The sequence below is a fragment of the Melozone crissalis genome, unplaced genomic scaffold (genome assembly GCF_028551555.1).
Source record: "Melozone crissalis strain CALT ecotype California unplaced genomic scaffold, PUWL_Pcris_2 ptg000005l_1, whole genome shotgun sequence".
In the NCBI taxonomy this organism is placed as follows: domain Eukaryota; kingdom Metazoa; phylum Chordata; class Aves; order Passeriformes; family Passerellidae; genus Melozone; species Melozone crissalis.
Window position 1 is genome coordinate 58445552 of NW_026535783.1, and position 14057 is coordinate 58459608.

Here is a 14057-nt window from a genome sequence, read left to right on the forward strand (position 1 = left end):
TAGTATTGCTAGCTATTACACCTCTTTAATCAATACATTAAGAAAGCTGAAAATAATGAAATACAAGCCAAAATGGATTTGGAAGTGCTCTTCGTAGGTTTATAGCTTATAATTTTAAGCTTTCTATCAGTTTTGTTTCTTGATGAGACCAAATTTGTCACAGGAAATATGCAGATGTTGCTCATTGCTTTCTGATTAGAACTTGTTTGCAAAGACTCCTTTCCATATTTTGAGCAAAAAACACACAGCAGAGATGATAAAACATTGAAAGCATCATGTGAAATCCTGACCCTGCTGAAATGAGTGCCACAGCCCTTATGTCATTGGGGTCAGGATTCACCCACAATATGTGTGCTCCAGGGAAAGAAAAAGAAATATATATTTGCAAATAGAGCCATATGATCTATGGAACAAAGGAAAAAGGATGTAGAAACGTGTGTGAAAATCCTTTTGCCACACTGGGGAAACAAATGGTTCTGTGTTAGGTCCCTCCAACTGCATTGTTCTTGGAGACCCTGACTGTGTCTCTTTCCATGGAACATGGAAAAGCCAAGATATTAATTCAGTTTGTTTCCAAACCTGTTCGCTGAAGTAGATACCAATTCATACAGCACAGAAATTCCCAAGGACCAGCTGCCAAAAGTCCCCTTTAACAAGGCTTTGCTCCTGTTAATACAAAGTCTCAGAGGCTTCAGCTGGGATAGACAATATGGATGGAGTGTGAGAGCTGTGAACAAGAGAAAGTAATAAAGATGGAATAAAGGAATATAGTCTGCTGAGCTCTTATTTTTAGGGTTCTTTTTGTGTGTGTCACAAGTAAACTTGCACATAGATCAGAGAGAAAGTACAGTATAATGAAGGAGTAAAACAGTATAATGAGGACTAAGGCTGAGCCAGAGAGATTGTGTGGCAGAGAGAAGGAAGAATAAAATAGCCACTCATCCCAAGGAAAGAAAGTATGTGTAAAACTGGAAAAAAATCTGAAAAAAGGCTCCCATTGGTGTCCCTACTCCTTTCAGACCTTCTCTGGTTCTTCCCTGTAGTTGTGTTACTTAGGAAATGCAGAAGCTCTCCTCTGGCCTTTCTGGGATCACCTAGTTATTCTGGAAAACTTCTATATTTCAAAGACAAGTACTTATGAAATGGAGAGATTTCTCCTAAAAGAAAAATGATGATAGATACGAATTTTATATACTTGCATATCTAAGTCAATTACTTCAAATTGCCTTTTCTCTGCCAATGGAAATCATCCTGGCTATATTGCAAAGAATACATGGAAGCATTAGCTCGTGAAAACACATAACCCTAACCTAATCAACTCAACATTTCACACATATGACTACAGATTTGCTTGTTAGCAGCACAGAGCACAAGAAGATAACAAGCTTTTAATAGGTTAGTCATTCATTACAGGAAATAGCTACTTAGTCAAGTACAAACTATGTATAAAACATGGCTAAAACATTTGCAGAAATGTTGTAAGACAATAGCATGACTTAACTGCAAGAAAGTTTCAAAAGACATGTTTTAGTTCAGAAAAGTAGAAATCACATTAATACTTAAGATATTATCCGATTTCCATAAAGAGTTATCAATTTTTTAATCTTAAAAATGGAGATCAGAATTAACTTGAATTGCAAGGAAGAGTATATTTCCCACCAATCCTAAACTATCTGATTCTAATATCTATATCTAGGAAAACCAAAACAGTGCACTTTCAAATTCTGCACAGGTACCAAGAAAAAATATTTATTCAATTGGACTTTGGCTTAGTTATCAGGGACTCATAGAATTGGAGTATGATTACCATTTGGATCGCATAGAGAAAAGATAAAATCCATACAGTATTTGTGATTTTACTGACTGTTGTGTTACTGTTCATGTCCAAAAAAACCTGATGAAAATGCTTTTCCAAATCTAATTATTTTATTCTAGTTCTGCAGAGAACTACTGAGAGCAGAGGCTTTGTGACAATAGAGAAATGAGTGCGTGCTACATAAGTTAACTATGTCAAACAGTGAAGGATGAAACAGGCACATTATCTCAGCATTAAAGCCATTTACCCTATGGACACCCGACCCTCTAAGCAGAACATGCAAAGAAGCATCATTCACATCTTGGAGTTTTTTATTGATAAAGAAACAGAATATCTGACGATCAGACCGGAAAATATGTTTTTCTGTACGGACAGGTTTTATTTCTGCTTAGGTGTACATTTGACTTATCTGAGGTGATTTAGATTTCTAGAACCAAGAAGTGTCACAAAAGATGCACCTCCTGACAAATTGATAAGGTGTGTGTTTGAAGGCAGAGTTTTGGGCTCTGAGTGGCCAATCATTGTATCCAGAGAAGCAGATTTCCTGAAGTATAGAAAAGGTATGTGATTTTCTCGTACTGTTCTGAAATTCCCTGGTATGGATCTTGGAGGTCTTGGGCACTGAAAGATGATTTTTGCTCTGGACATGTAGATGTCTTGAAAGCATTTAAAAGTTTTCAGCATAACAGAGTCACAACCTATTTTTTCATCATGTTTCCTCTTTAAATCAACTGCATATTTATTGGGTATGACAAACCCAGACTTTCCCACCAAGGAAAAAAAAATTACCCTTATTGCGATGTAGTAGAACTTTTACACCTCTCTGTGACTTTTTTTGCCTCTTGAACACCTTCTCCAAGCATAGAACTATTTTGCTTATTTGTAACCGAATTGAGAGAAAGCCAGAGATTTGTGCTATGCAGATTATTATGGTGATTGCAAAATCACTGGGAATACCTGTTCTGTGAAGAGGCCACACAGGGCAGAGGTCCTGCAGTCAGAGCCAGCCGTGACTGGAGCCCATGGAAGCACAGGACTCTGCTACATGGGCTCAGCCAGCAGCACAGACCTGACAGGGTGCAGCCCTATTTCAATGGCAAACTCAGAGAGCATAAATCATGTGCAGTAATTTTGGCTAGCAGCTCCCAGGCTGAACATGCCAAACATTTGCATGTGGACGTGTTTGCACGTGGACACACTTTTGCAGCGCTCTAAGGAAGCTGCGGCTGTCATTCCTGAGGCTCTCTGCAGGTAACCCAGCACATCCAGTAATTTCTGCCATAGCTCCTGCAGTTTGTGCCTACCCAGCTCTCTGCACAGCACCTGGTCTGCCTGGAGAAAGCATGTAAACATCTCTTGCCTTCAGCAAGTAGGAAATGTCCCAAAGCACCTATTTTTACCAGAGTGGAGTTGCTATGCTACAGCTGAAACAAAGAGTAATTAGCAATTCATTGAAAAGATACAAGAAAAGAAATCATACAAAGGGGAGTCCTTGCCGCTATCTCACTTTCCTGATTCTTATCTCTTACTTCCTATTTCTGGCTTTTCATTTTGGACTTTGCAGCTCAGCTTCCTTTTGGTGTTTCCCTTTGAATTTTTGCTTCTCATATAGCATTGTGCTTACGGCTTTTTGAAGAGGAAGCCTGGGAAAAGGTTGGATTGTTCAGGAATGTGTGGTAACATATTTTTAGTTTAGGGACTGTCTTTTAGAAATGAGCAACAAGGGTTATGCATTAAATATTTTCCTATGTTTAAAGAGATATTAGTGCTTCCTGCTTATCCCAACTTCATACATTCAAAAGACTGGATAGCAACAGTGGCCAGAACACTTAAATTCAGAAGACTGGAGGTGAATGTTTCTCTATCTAAAGAGTAAAATGAACAAAGCCTATTAACTCAGTGAGGATTCTGTGCCCATATACCAGCACAGGCTAATAATGAATCATGAAGATTGCCTTTTCATGGGGATATTCAACAGGTGGGGTCATACTTTTCAGAGGGTATAAATGCAACTGCAAGACAGTCCCACTGTTTTATCTTGATAAATAGATTATTTACAAAAGAAATGCAAAAATGGTTCTCAGAAGTATTCTGCTGGAAGCAAAACTCACTGATATTAGATTGTTGGTCCCCTGTAAAGCATGGAACCCAAGGGTTGAAACTTTTTCTGCTTCTAGAAGAAGTGCCAAACATTATATATGGTGATGTAATTATGACATAAGCTGGCAAAAAGACAATTTGTGCTGTTAATTTGGAAAAAAATTAGCCCTGATCTGATCCAGAAGGTCTTCCACTTTTGAAATATGTTTATACCGCAAGTTAAATAGTGGTGGCAAATTCTCTGCTGCTGATGACTGGGGAAGCTTCATTAATTCCCTTTGCATCCATTTTCATGGAAGAGCTTAGTTCAGGGTTTTACAGGATTAAACTTTTCACTGGAAAGGAAAGCTTAATGGATTCAACAGGTAAAACAACAGAGAAACATTAAGACCAAAGAGAGTGACATTAGATTTATTTCACTATTTAATCAATGGACAGTGTGGAAGATCATAGTATCCTTATTTCCTCCATGATACTCATATATAATCCAGATATTTATCTGTTCATATTGTTTTATTCCATTACATGTATTTTTTTAATCCATTGTAATAATTTACTTTGGCCTCTAGCTTCAAGCATAGGATAGAGTTTCCATCTTATTCCAAATAATATTGGCTAGTTGCTAGGGGAGTGTGCTGATTCCTTTTACGATTTCTTTTCCTCACCACATCTGTGTGTAATTTTTTTATTTATCATCTCTCTAGGACATTTTTCCTGTGAGAAGCCCAAATGTAACATATAGCCCTTTAAGATCTCATGGTGTTTTAGACAAGGAGCATTTCCTATAAATATTTACAGTATAGGATTTTACCAGCTGGTAGTTAATACCAGGCATAAATGTCTAAGTATATGTGTGGATGGATCTGCACACTACACATCATCTCTTATCTCCTCTGAGTGAGCAAGCAGGTATGAGTTTGAAGGGCAGGTGTGAATTAACTTAATTCACTTAATTCACTTAACTGCTCCTTACTGCTGCAGACCTGTGATGCACCAAGTGTGCAAAGCTCTTTTTTGGTCTATTTCATCATTAGGAGCAGATCTGGCCCGGGTATTGAGAGGGTTGTTAGCCTTAGCTGTGTTCCCTGATTCTCTGGTTGAACATTTATCATCTCTCTCCCACATGAGGGACTGCCCTATGGGATTTACACTGGCTCCTCAACCCCACAGGTTATAGCCTGACCTATAAATATAAAACAATGTCAGTTTTAGCAGATTCTATGCCAGCAGACATGGACAGTGGTTCACACTACTCTGCTGACCTGAGAACCATGGAAGAAATATTGGGTTGGTTTTTTTAAACAGAATTTTCCAATAGTCCAGTTGTGATGGAGTCAGCAGTAGGACATAAATTTCTGATTGATCTCCTCATTGTGACCTTAAACTTGCATTCCTCCTCTGGTTTTGGCTGCAATTTTCATTTCCATCTTTGGAGTGCTCTTTTCACCTCTTAGAGGATAGTTGCTTTGCATTTTGAAGATAAAGCTGTCTACTGCTAATTGAACTAATTGGTGTCAGCTCATTCTTACCAATAGTACTGCCTTGGTTTACATGAGACCTCAACCTAACTCTTTAATTTTTTATTTCTTTTTTTTTACATTGACTTTTGACAAGTGCCAAACATACTAGGCCAGTCAGAAACACCTTAAAAAGTGTTCTTATGAGGGAGAGACAGAAGAGTTAAGCATTTTGGGTTTGGGTTTATCAATTCACATTTGCATTAATGAAGAAAAGGCTTTCTTGGTCTCCTGTGTTTCTAGTCTAATCCTTCATTTTATTTGGCAGCCTACTAGCAGTGTCCTTAGCCCTCTTGAGACACAAGACTCCCAAGTGACAAGCTGGTCATACACAGCTCAGTTTGCTTAGGTTCCCACTAACTTCACTGGCAACAACTTTTGGTATTCAGAGGTTTATTGATGGCTAGCTTTATTCCTCTTTTCCTTTCCTGTAGATTTTTTTTAATGCAGAAATTTTCATCTCTCCAGTGGCTCATCAGTTTCACTGGACTCCACTTGTTTGCTGTTTCTTGTCAAGGCCCTGGCTCCACTTGTTTGCTGTTTCTTGTCAAGGCCCTGGCAGGACAAAGTAAGTCTAAGAGAGGAGACAGGGGAAGCTGAGATTTGTTTTCTGTTTATTTAATTAGCTTCATTAAAGAGCAGCATCAGAGCATCCCACAGAGTTTGTCAGAATAGAAGTGGTGTAGAGGGAGAAGAATCAGCCCCCTGGATCCATGTTAACGCTGTGCAGACAGTGCTGATGATGGATGGGGATTTCCCCGTTACTTGTGAAGTTGGGGCAGCTCATTGCTCATTCTCCTGAACTTCCTGTGGAAGATCCCACAAAATGATGTTTTTTTTCTGACCAGTTTTTAGTTCTAGCAGTAATCTTTGAGTGAAATGTTTAATTCACCTCCACTTAAATACTGATAAGAAAGTACTGTTTCAATGCAATCAGGAAAAACTACTGAAAAATCTGAGCTTGGCTATTGAATGACATGATCTCATTTAATTCCCCAAAATAACCATCCACATCCCCTAAAAGAGTATGGCAAAGATTTATTCAACTAAAGATTATTCTTTCAGCAGTAAGATGATTCAGTGTGATTTTCTTCTGGCCATGCATGCCGTGATAGCCAGGCAGAGCTCTCCTGTCAGCAGTGTGCCCAGCGTCAGAGCAATCCCTGTCCTGCAGGAAGGTATGCAACCTCCTCGGGGTTGGTTGTTTTTTTACTTTTTTTTTTTTTTTTTTTTACTCTTGGCAGACGTCCTTGAGCATTTGAAACGGATGTGAGAGAGTTTTTAGTGCTCATGCAAAACAACCAACTAAACATAACAGATTACATCAGCTCAGGCTTTTCAATTCCTGGATGGCAGCAGAGTGCTAATCCAACCTTCATCCTGGATTTCATAAACTGAAACAAGGGAGGCTGGCAGGAGCAGCGCTGCCGGATTGAGGAAGCTGACGACGGTGCAACATGTGGGCAACACACTTTATAAAGCTCATAAACTTGTAGGCTGATGTGTGCAGCTACCACTTTGGATTCTGTACCGCTGCTTCCCTCGGCAAGAGGCATCAGCAGGCTGAGCACTGAGACCTGCTCTCTGGGATGGAGCATTTACCCCTGCAAGACATGAAGGGCTTCCTGTTCCTCACCCTCCTCCTGCTGCCCGTGCCTGCTGGAGCTGCCTGGAGTGCGAAATACGCAGTAGATTGCCCTGATCCCTGTGACAGTAACGCATGCAAAAGCACCGCGCGCTGCAAGCGGACGGTGCTGGATGACTGTGGCTGCTGCAGAGTGTGTGCAGCTGCACTGGGGGAGACTTGCTATCGTACTGTCTCGGGTATGGATGGTGTCAAGTGTGGCCCTGGGCTGAAGTGCCAGTTTTACACTGAGGAGGATGACTTTGGTGATGAATTTGGTATCTGCAAAGGTAATGATGTTCACTTTGTATGTACCCCCTGTGGCAATCTGACAGCAACATACATGCAGAGTTTGCTTCTTGCTTGAAAGGAGTAAAATGAGATTTTTACAGCTCATCCCTTAGCCAAGGAAAAAGGGAAAAAATACTTGTTGTCATTAGAAGGCATTGCATGTACTGGGGCAGGTTTATTAATGTGATGATATTGTTTACACGTTACCCGGGGACATGTGTAAGGAAATACCGACAGGGTGTGCTTGGAGATGAGATTTTTGACTGGAGCTTGAGACACCCAGGCATTAGTCCTGTTCTTTCTGTTGATTTGGTGGGTGGCTCTCTATAAATTATAAAAACTTTAATCCTGCAAGTCCAACCTTGTCACAGGGTCCCTGTGGCAGCTGCACACTCCGAGGGGTGATGCTCCCTCTGGCACTGCCGGCTGCCTGCCCAGTGACCAGGTGCTCACGCTGGGGTCTGGGGGATGGAGAAAGCAGCACAGCCTGAGTGCCTGGAGACTTTGTCCTGTTTAATTTAGTCCTGCCTTTGAGGTGCTCAGTCATCCTAGGGATGTGGTCAGGGGAGGCAAACAGAAACCCTCCTGCCTGAAGGATGGCAATAACAGAGCAGAAGCTGACTGTGAGATGAGCAGACAGGCACTGCGTTCAGTTTATTCCAGGTATGTTGCATGCTGATTTCTTTAGTCAGAAGCTATAATCACATTTTTCTTTTAGGAGCTATTCTCACTCCATTTAAACAGGGCAATCTTTACAGGGTGGCAATGTATTCTATTCGTAAGATGCAGGGTGAATTTTTTAAAAAATAAACTATTTTTAAAAGAGAGTTTGCGAAGCATTAGTGCAGTGGGTCTTGCTGTGTTTGTGTACCACTTCAGTAAGGAGATACAGATAAGCCTTAGAATAACTTCCTTAAAAGTGGGAATAACTTGGCAGTTAAATATCAGGAGTATTAATAGACTTAGTTAAAGTAATGACTTAGGACCTGATGCTGCAAAAATCACTTTGGTTGACTCACTTACAGCACACACTTATTTACCTTATTTAAAATAAAGTCATGTGCATGGTTGAGTGTGAAACCCAAAACTCTATTGCAAATGAGTAGAACTTACACATAAAGATTCTATCTTTGTTGTGCTCACCAGAAAAATATTTTACTGAGATAATTGACTGATCTTCAGTTTATTAAAAATCACCACAGTGCAAGATACTGCCAATAATTCCATTAACAGTTGTTTTGAATTAGTTGTACTTTTCGCTTTCCTCATAGGAGTTTCTTAGCAATAGCACCCTTTGAATGGGAAAAAAGAAATATTATGGGAGTTGAGATCTGAATCCCCATAGCTGAATCTTGGGTGCTCTGTAGAAAATGCAAAATCAAATGTTTGGGTTTTTTTCCCAATTGTTCAGTGGAAAAACTCTCATTAATTTCAGTAAAGTCATATCTTGGCTTCAAATTTAAATTGGTGCTTAAAGCTTCTATTCCCCATATATTTATTTCCACTAAATATTATAGATGTAATTTTGAATTCTTTTTCTTTCTTCATCTCAGGTCTGAGATAGTACAGTCTCTCCTTGGAGTCAGATATTGTTATTTTATGTATCCATGTGCAGCTATGATACCAGGTCACTTACTCATTTTAATAACTTCCATGTTTGTAATAACTGACAGATGCAGGATGGCTAAATTCTCCCTGGCTTCCTGTTGCCAATTTACTTTGAAGTTCTGCAAAAATTATCTGAACTCTCTGTTTTTCAACTTCTTGTTTCAAAAACGGGCTGTATATATTCCAGAACAATTTTTTGGGATACTTTTATTATTATTAGGACAGTGCATTGTGCTATTATCAATAGCAATGTCATTACAGCCCAAAGCAAAATACTTTTTGGTGCCCTTGCTTTTATTAAACTACTGGGAACTATCTGCAATTTATTTAGGAGCAGAATCCTATTAAACAAAAAACTTCTAAAATATAAATTTACTCAGTTGTCAGTGTCAAGAAATGTAAAAAGCAGCACCAATGCCAGGGTCATTCCATACAGAGCCAAGTGCTTTGGGCTCAGACTTGTTTCTGTGCTGATGTGCGCATCTCTGCATCACACTTCTCACACTTCTGAGCACCTGTAGAAGGCAGATTGATGCTCCATTTAGTGTGTGCTCTTTGCTTGTCTCCCAGGGAGGATATGCACACAAGAACAGCTCTGCTTGGGTGGGATTTTGCTTTTGTTTTATGTGGACATGCAGCAGATCGAAGAGTCATTCCTGGGAAAGAGAGTGCGCTGAGGGCTAGGAAGAATAATTTTCTTCCTAGCCCTCAGGAAGAATAATTAAGAAATGGATTTATGGATTTATTCTTATAAATCCATAAATCCATTTGATACACAGAGAATTGTAAAATGTTGGCTACACTATAACTGTGTAACGGTAGTGCAATAGCTTGATTTTCATATTACCTAGGCTGTATGGCAAAGCTAAAAGTTTGCATTTCACTCAAGAGGAGACTGAACAAACTGAAAAGGTGATTTTATTGTGGGGTGTTATATACAAAGAAACTATGTCTGGATAGAAGGTCTCATAGCTGAAAAGGAGAGACAAAATGAGGGGAGAGGTATTATTTGTGCTTACTATGGCCACCCTCCTTAAGAGTTTTGTGGAGGCTTGGGCTAGATGGTTCCTTGGTCCAGCCCTGAATCATCATTCATCTGCCCTTAGGAGGTGAATCAGAAGCTCTCCAGACCTTGCCATTTAAGGTGACCATGTACCTTGAGTTGGCAAGGACAGTCTGAACATAACAGCCTTTCTCCTGGGATATCTCAAACCTCTCCTGGGAATGATCACCTGTTTGTGGGTTTGGAAAGAAGGTGTTAGACATGGATTTTCCCAGTCTCTGCTCTTCAGCAATGGTTTTAGGAAGGTATCCTATTCAACAGCAATGCAGATGAAGACAAGGGCCATAGCCCCTACTTTAAACCCTCTGGGAAGTTATATGGCCCAGCATGTGATATGTGTCAGCTATGGGTTAGGGAAAATCTTCTGTTCCTGACTTAATTTTCTTTGGAAAACATTTGTTCCCATCCTAGCAACTGCTTTGTAGTGCTCCTCCCCAAGCTTGCTCAGGGATGTGAGGTTTGAATAGGGGCATTATGTGACCAGATGCAGCATAACCAGGGAGCTGCCTTAGTGCCAGAGATCCCTTTAGGCCATCCTCACTCTTCAGGCTGGAGATGCAGGTGAGCTGTCTGCCATGGGAAGGCAGAACCTGGCTGTCTGAGAAGGTGTTGGTGGGAGGCTATTCCTGAGGACCCAGTAGCACCTCCAGGTGGATGGTGAGTTTGCTGGATAGCTCCTCATGGTCAGGCTGCATCCTCCTCCCAGGCTGCTGGCCCAGGCCACAGCAGCCCCGCAGCAGCATCGGACTGCAGCTCTAAATATCAATCATCGTGAAAGTCAGATAATATCACAGTGAACCACACAGTGAGTTCAGGGAACTTCTGGAGTCATCTTCCCTTCTAAATTTAGTGCTAACCCTTTAACTAAATCTTCTATAATTATATACCTACATATTCATGATGCCTTTAACTAAGGCAATGTAATGTTAGAATGCACTTAAATCTAAGAGTGTTTCAGAGAAGGATTACCAGTAGCACATTGTATAAATAAGTTACAGGAAATGTAATGATGTATGTAAAGTGTGTCAAGATTTGTTAGTACTAGAAGATATTGTAAAAAGCAGTCAGCATGCTGAAATCCTGTGGCTAAGGTCTAGCTGACCTCCACTCAAAGGTTTTCCACTTTCAAGCAGACCAGCTATTAAGATAGCAGCTGACTTGGATCACTGAAAACTGCTTTGCTATATTTTATTTTCCAGAGTGTCCCTATGGTAGCTATGGAATGGAATGCAGGAAAACCTGCAACTGTCCCTCCGGCATCTGTGACAGAGTAACAGGGAAGTGTCTGAAGTTCCCGTTTTTTCAACTATCTGCTTCAAAGCCTCCAAATCGACGAAAAATATCCTCACACACAGGTGAGACTTTGTGGGACAGGTGATTTTAGCAGAAAACAACTTGCACATCATCTACTACCACTCTGTGTATGAGTGGTGGGTACTTTGGTGGAGCTGTGAAAACCATTAATAACATAAGGTAGGTTTATTTTTCCTATTCCTTAACATGCGGCAAGGAATTAGGTGAGCCGTGACACATGCTAGAAACATTTTGAAATATTTTGCGACTGTTGCATGTGCTAGCAGCGCCTCACCTGTGCAGCAGGAGGCTGTGCTAGGGTTTGCATGTCAGTTCAGGATTTCACTACATTGCATTTAGTAGTGTTAGCTAATGCACAGTAAAAACAGCATTTCATTTTCCCCATGAGGACAGAGCTTTATATGTTTTCAGTTGTCAGTGAAAGGTTTTATTAAATGTTTTATTGTAGTCATTTGTCACAGTATCATTGGAATAATTTATTTCCCTTACATTTGTGTCTGAAGCTTGTAATAGATCTGTCCAGAATTAAAATTAAAAAATAAAAAAGGAAAAAAAGAAAAAAGGGAGTGTGACAAACTGGAGTGTTTTTGATGCACCAAGGAAAGATCACTGAAGCTTTTAGAGGTGGGATTAAAATTTTTCCCCTTTTTCCCCACCTGATGATATTAAGGTATGTTTGACTGAACAATGCTTACTCTAAATATAAAGAGAAACCAAAATAAATGCAAATGTGTAGAAGTCAGAAAACCTCCCCAGAGATTTGATTCTAGGTCTACTGGGATCTTTTGTAGGGTTTCACCAAAGATTTTTCGATTTCATTTCTTCTCCAACTGCAGCTTGTGCGCAATTTTTAATTTTCTTCTGTTATATTAAACTGTGTAGAGTTTGCTGTCTTAATACAAGATTTATCTTTCTCTCTTTCTCTGCTCAGAGAAAGTTAGGTTGAAGCAAACTTCTGCAGCTTATATCACATTTAAAATAATCTCAAAAAAACCTCTTATGAGATCAATCAGCTCTGATATTTTTGTATTTTTCTGCATGATTGTGCTCTTTTGCCTTTCCTTCTTCTATTTATTACTGAGGGTGTCAAAATAATGAGTGTGCTTGCTTTTTTCTGTATCTAGCCTATATTCCAAACCTTCCCAGACAGCCCATTTGCATCATTTCCTCCTCCCCCTTTCTCTTCCCCACTTGCCTTTGGTCCCAGATTTTCTGCTGCCTCAATGTTTAACTGCTTGACATACCCCAGCCAGGATGAGATATCCACTGCATGGAAACAAACAGTGTTATTTACCCTTGCAAAATTTCCCAATTACTTCTGTCCTCAGAGGTCTGTCACTGTTAGCAGATCAGGGACACTATGAGCAGTACTGCATGGGGTGGTCACACAGGGTTTCATGTGAAAGGGGTCTTCAGAAGTAACTATAGCATCTAAGTGATCATCAGTGAATTAAAACAGCTGTAAATGCTTCTCTGCTTTAAACAGGCAAGTTTCTGACCCATATGTTTTATACAAAACACTATGCCTATGCCTACATATGCCGAACAAACTTAAAGGTGTCAGAGGTGCTGTACATTGCAATTTTACTCCTTTCACGGTCAGACAGGAGGGCAGTGGACAGCACACTGTGTCCCCAGCCAGCTAGCTGTGCCAAACAACCCCAGTGACAGCTTAGGAATCAGCCTCAGCCAGGGACTGTTTCTAGTTGATAAACTGAGTATCTTTTACCTATTTTTGGAGAGAAAGAGAGTTTAGTGGCACACACCAGGCTATTCCATGCCAGCTGGCCTCAGTCAGAGAATAGCTGCAGGGGAGTTTAACTTACTGCTGTAGTTATTGAGGATGTGTTGCTTGGTTCTGTGTCACACTGGAGTGAGTGTTACAGTCAGAACTGGAAACTGAAGTCAACTCATCAGCCTTATGCTTAAACTATTAGAAAACAGATATGACTTGTGCCTTAATTTGGTAGAAATTTTGCAGCTAGGTAATTGGAGGTAATTTACTGAGTTTTCTGCAAACATACCAGTTAAGGATTTTCTGAAGTATTCATAAAACCAGGGACAATGCTGCAGGATAATATTTTAAAGCTCTTATGTTCATGAAATCCACCTTAATTTTTGTGTTTTTTTCAGATAGTGACATGGCATCAGGGGATGGAAATTCTGTAAAAGAGGAATTTGTTAAAGAGAAAGTTATTCGCTCTCCAGTAATGAAATGGCTAAATCCTCGCTGATATTTACTTACACTTGTAAGACTTTCAAGTGAATGCATTTCTCACAGATTATTGAATATGCAACAACACACTTTAAGAACAAAGTAAATCTATAATGTATGAATATGTAATCTCTTAAGCTCGAATGTGACTTGTTTTTAATGAAAAAAATGTTTACTTAAAAATAGACTGTACAGTGTATATGACTTTTGATATTTGTTTTGATAAGTATTTGAACAGAGAAATGTATTGTGGCTTTTTGAATGTATAGTAATACTGAAAACCCAACATGATCATTCAAATAGTGCCAGAGGCTGACTCTTGCCAACCTGATGCTGGAAAAGCTCTCACTGAATGAAGGGGACAATTTGGGTGAGTGATACTATTGATGTGGAGCCATTGTGAAAGAAACACATATAAGCAACACCTCAGATGGAAGGAACACCCCTGTGCAATAACAATAATAACAACAAAAGCACAACAGTGTAAATTAAATAAACTAACAAAAGTT

General features: G+C 39.8%; 1 protein-coding gene across 2 annotated transcripts; it reads left to right on the forward strand.

The window, feature by feature from the left end:
* The first annotated feature begins 7022 nt into the window (after positions 1-7022).
* ESM1 (endothelial cell specific molecule 1) lies at positions 7023-13567 on the forward strand. 2 transcript variants are annotated; one of them, XM_054288888.1, is made up of 3 exons: positions 7023-7347; positions 11219-11374; positions 13467-13567. In XM_054288888.1, the coding sequence occupies exons 1-3, from the start codon at positions 7023-7025 to the stop codon at positions 13565-13567; spliced, it is 582 nt and encodes a 193-aa protein (XP_054144863.1). The 2 variants fall into 2 exon arrangements, with proteins under 2 accessions (XP_054144863.1, XP_054144874.1); XM_054288899.1 differs by lacking the exon at positions 11219-11374 and having other exon boundaries at positions 7047-7347.
* The last annotated feature ends 490 nt before the right edge of the window (positions 13568-14057 follow it).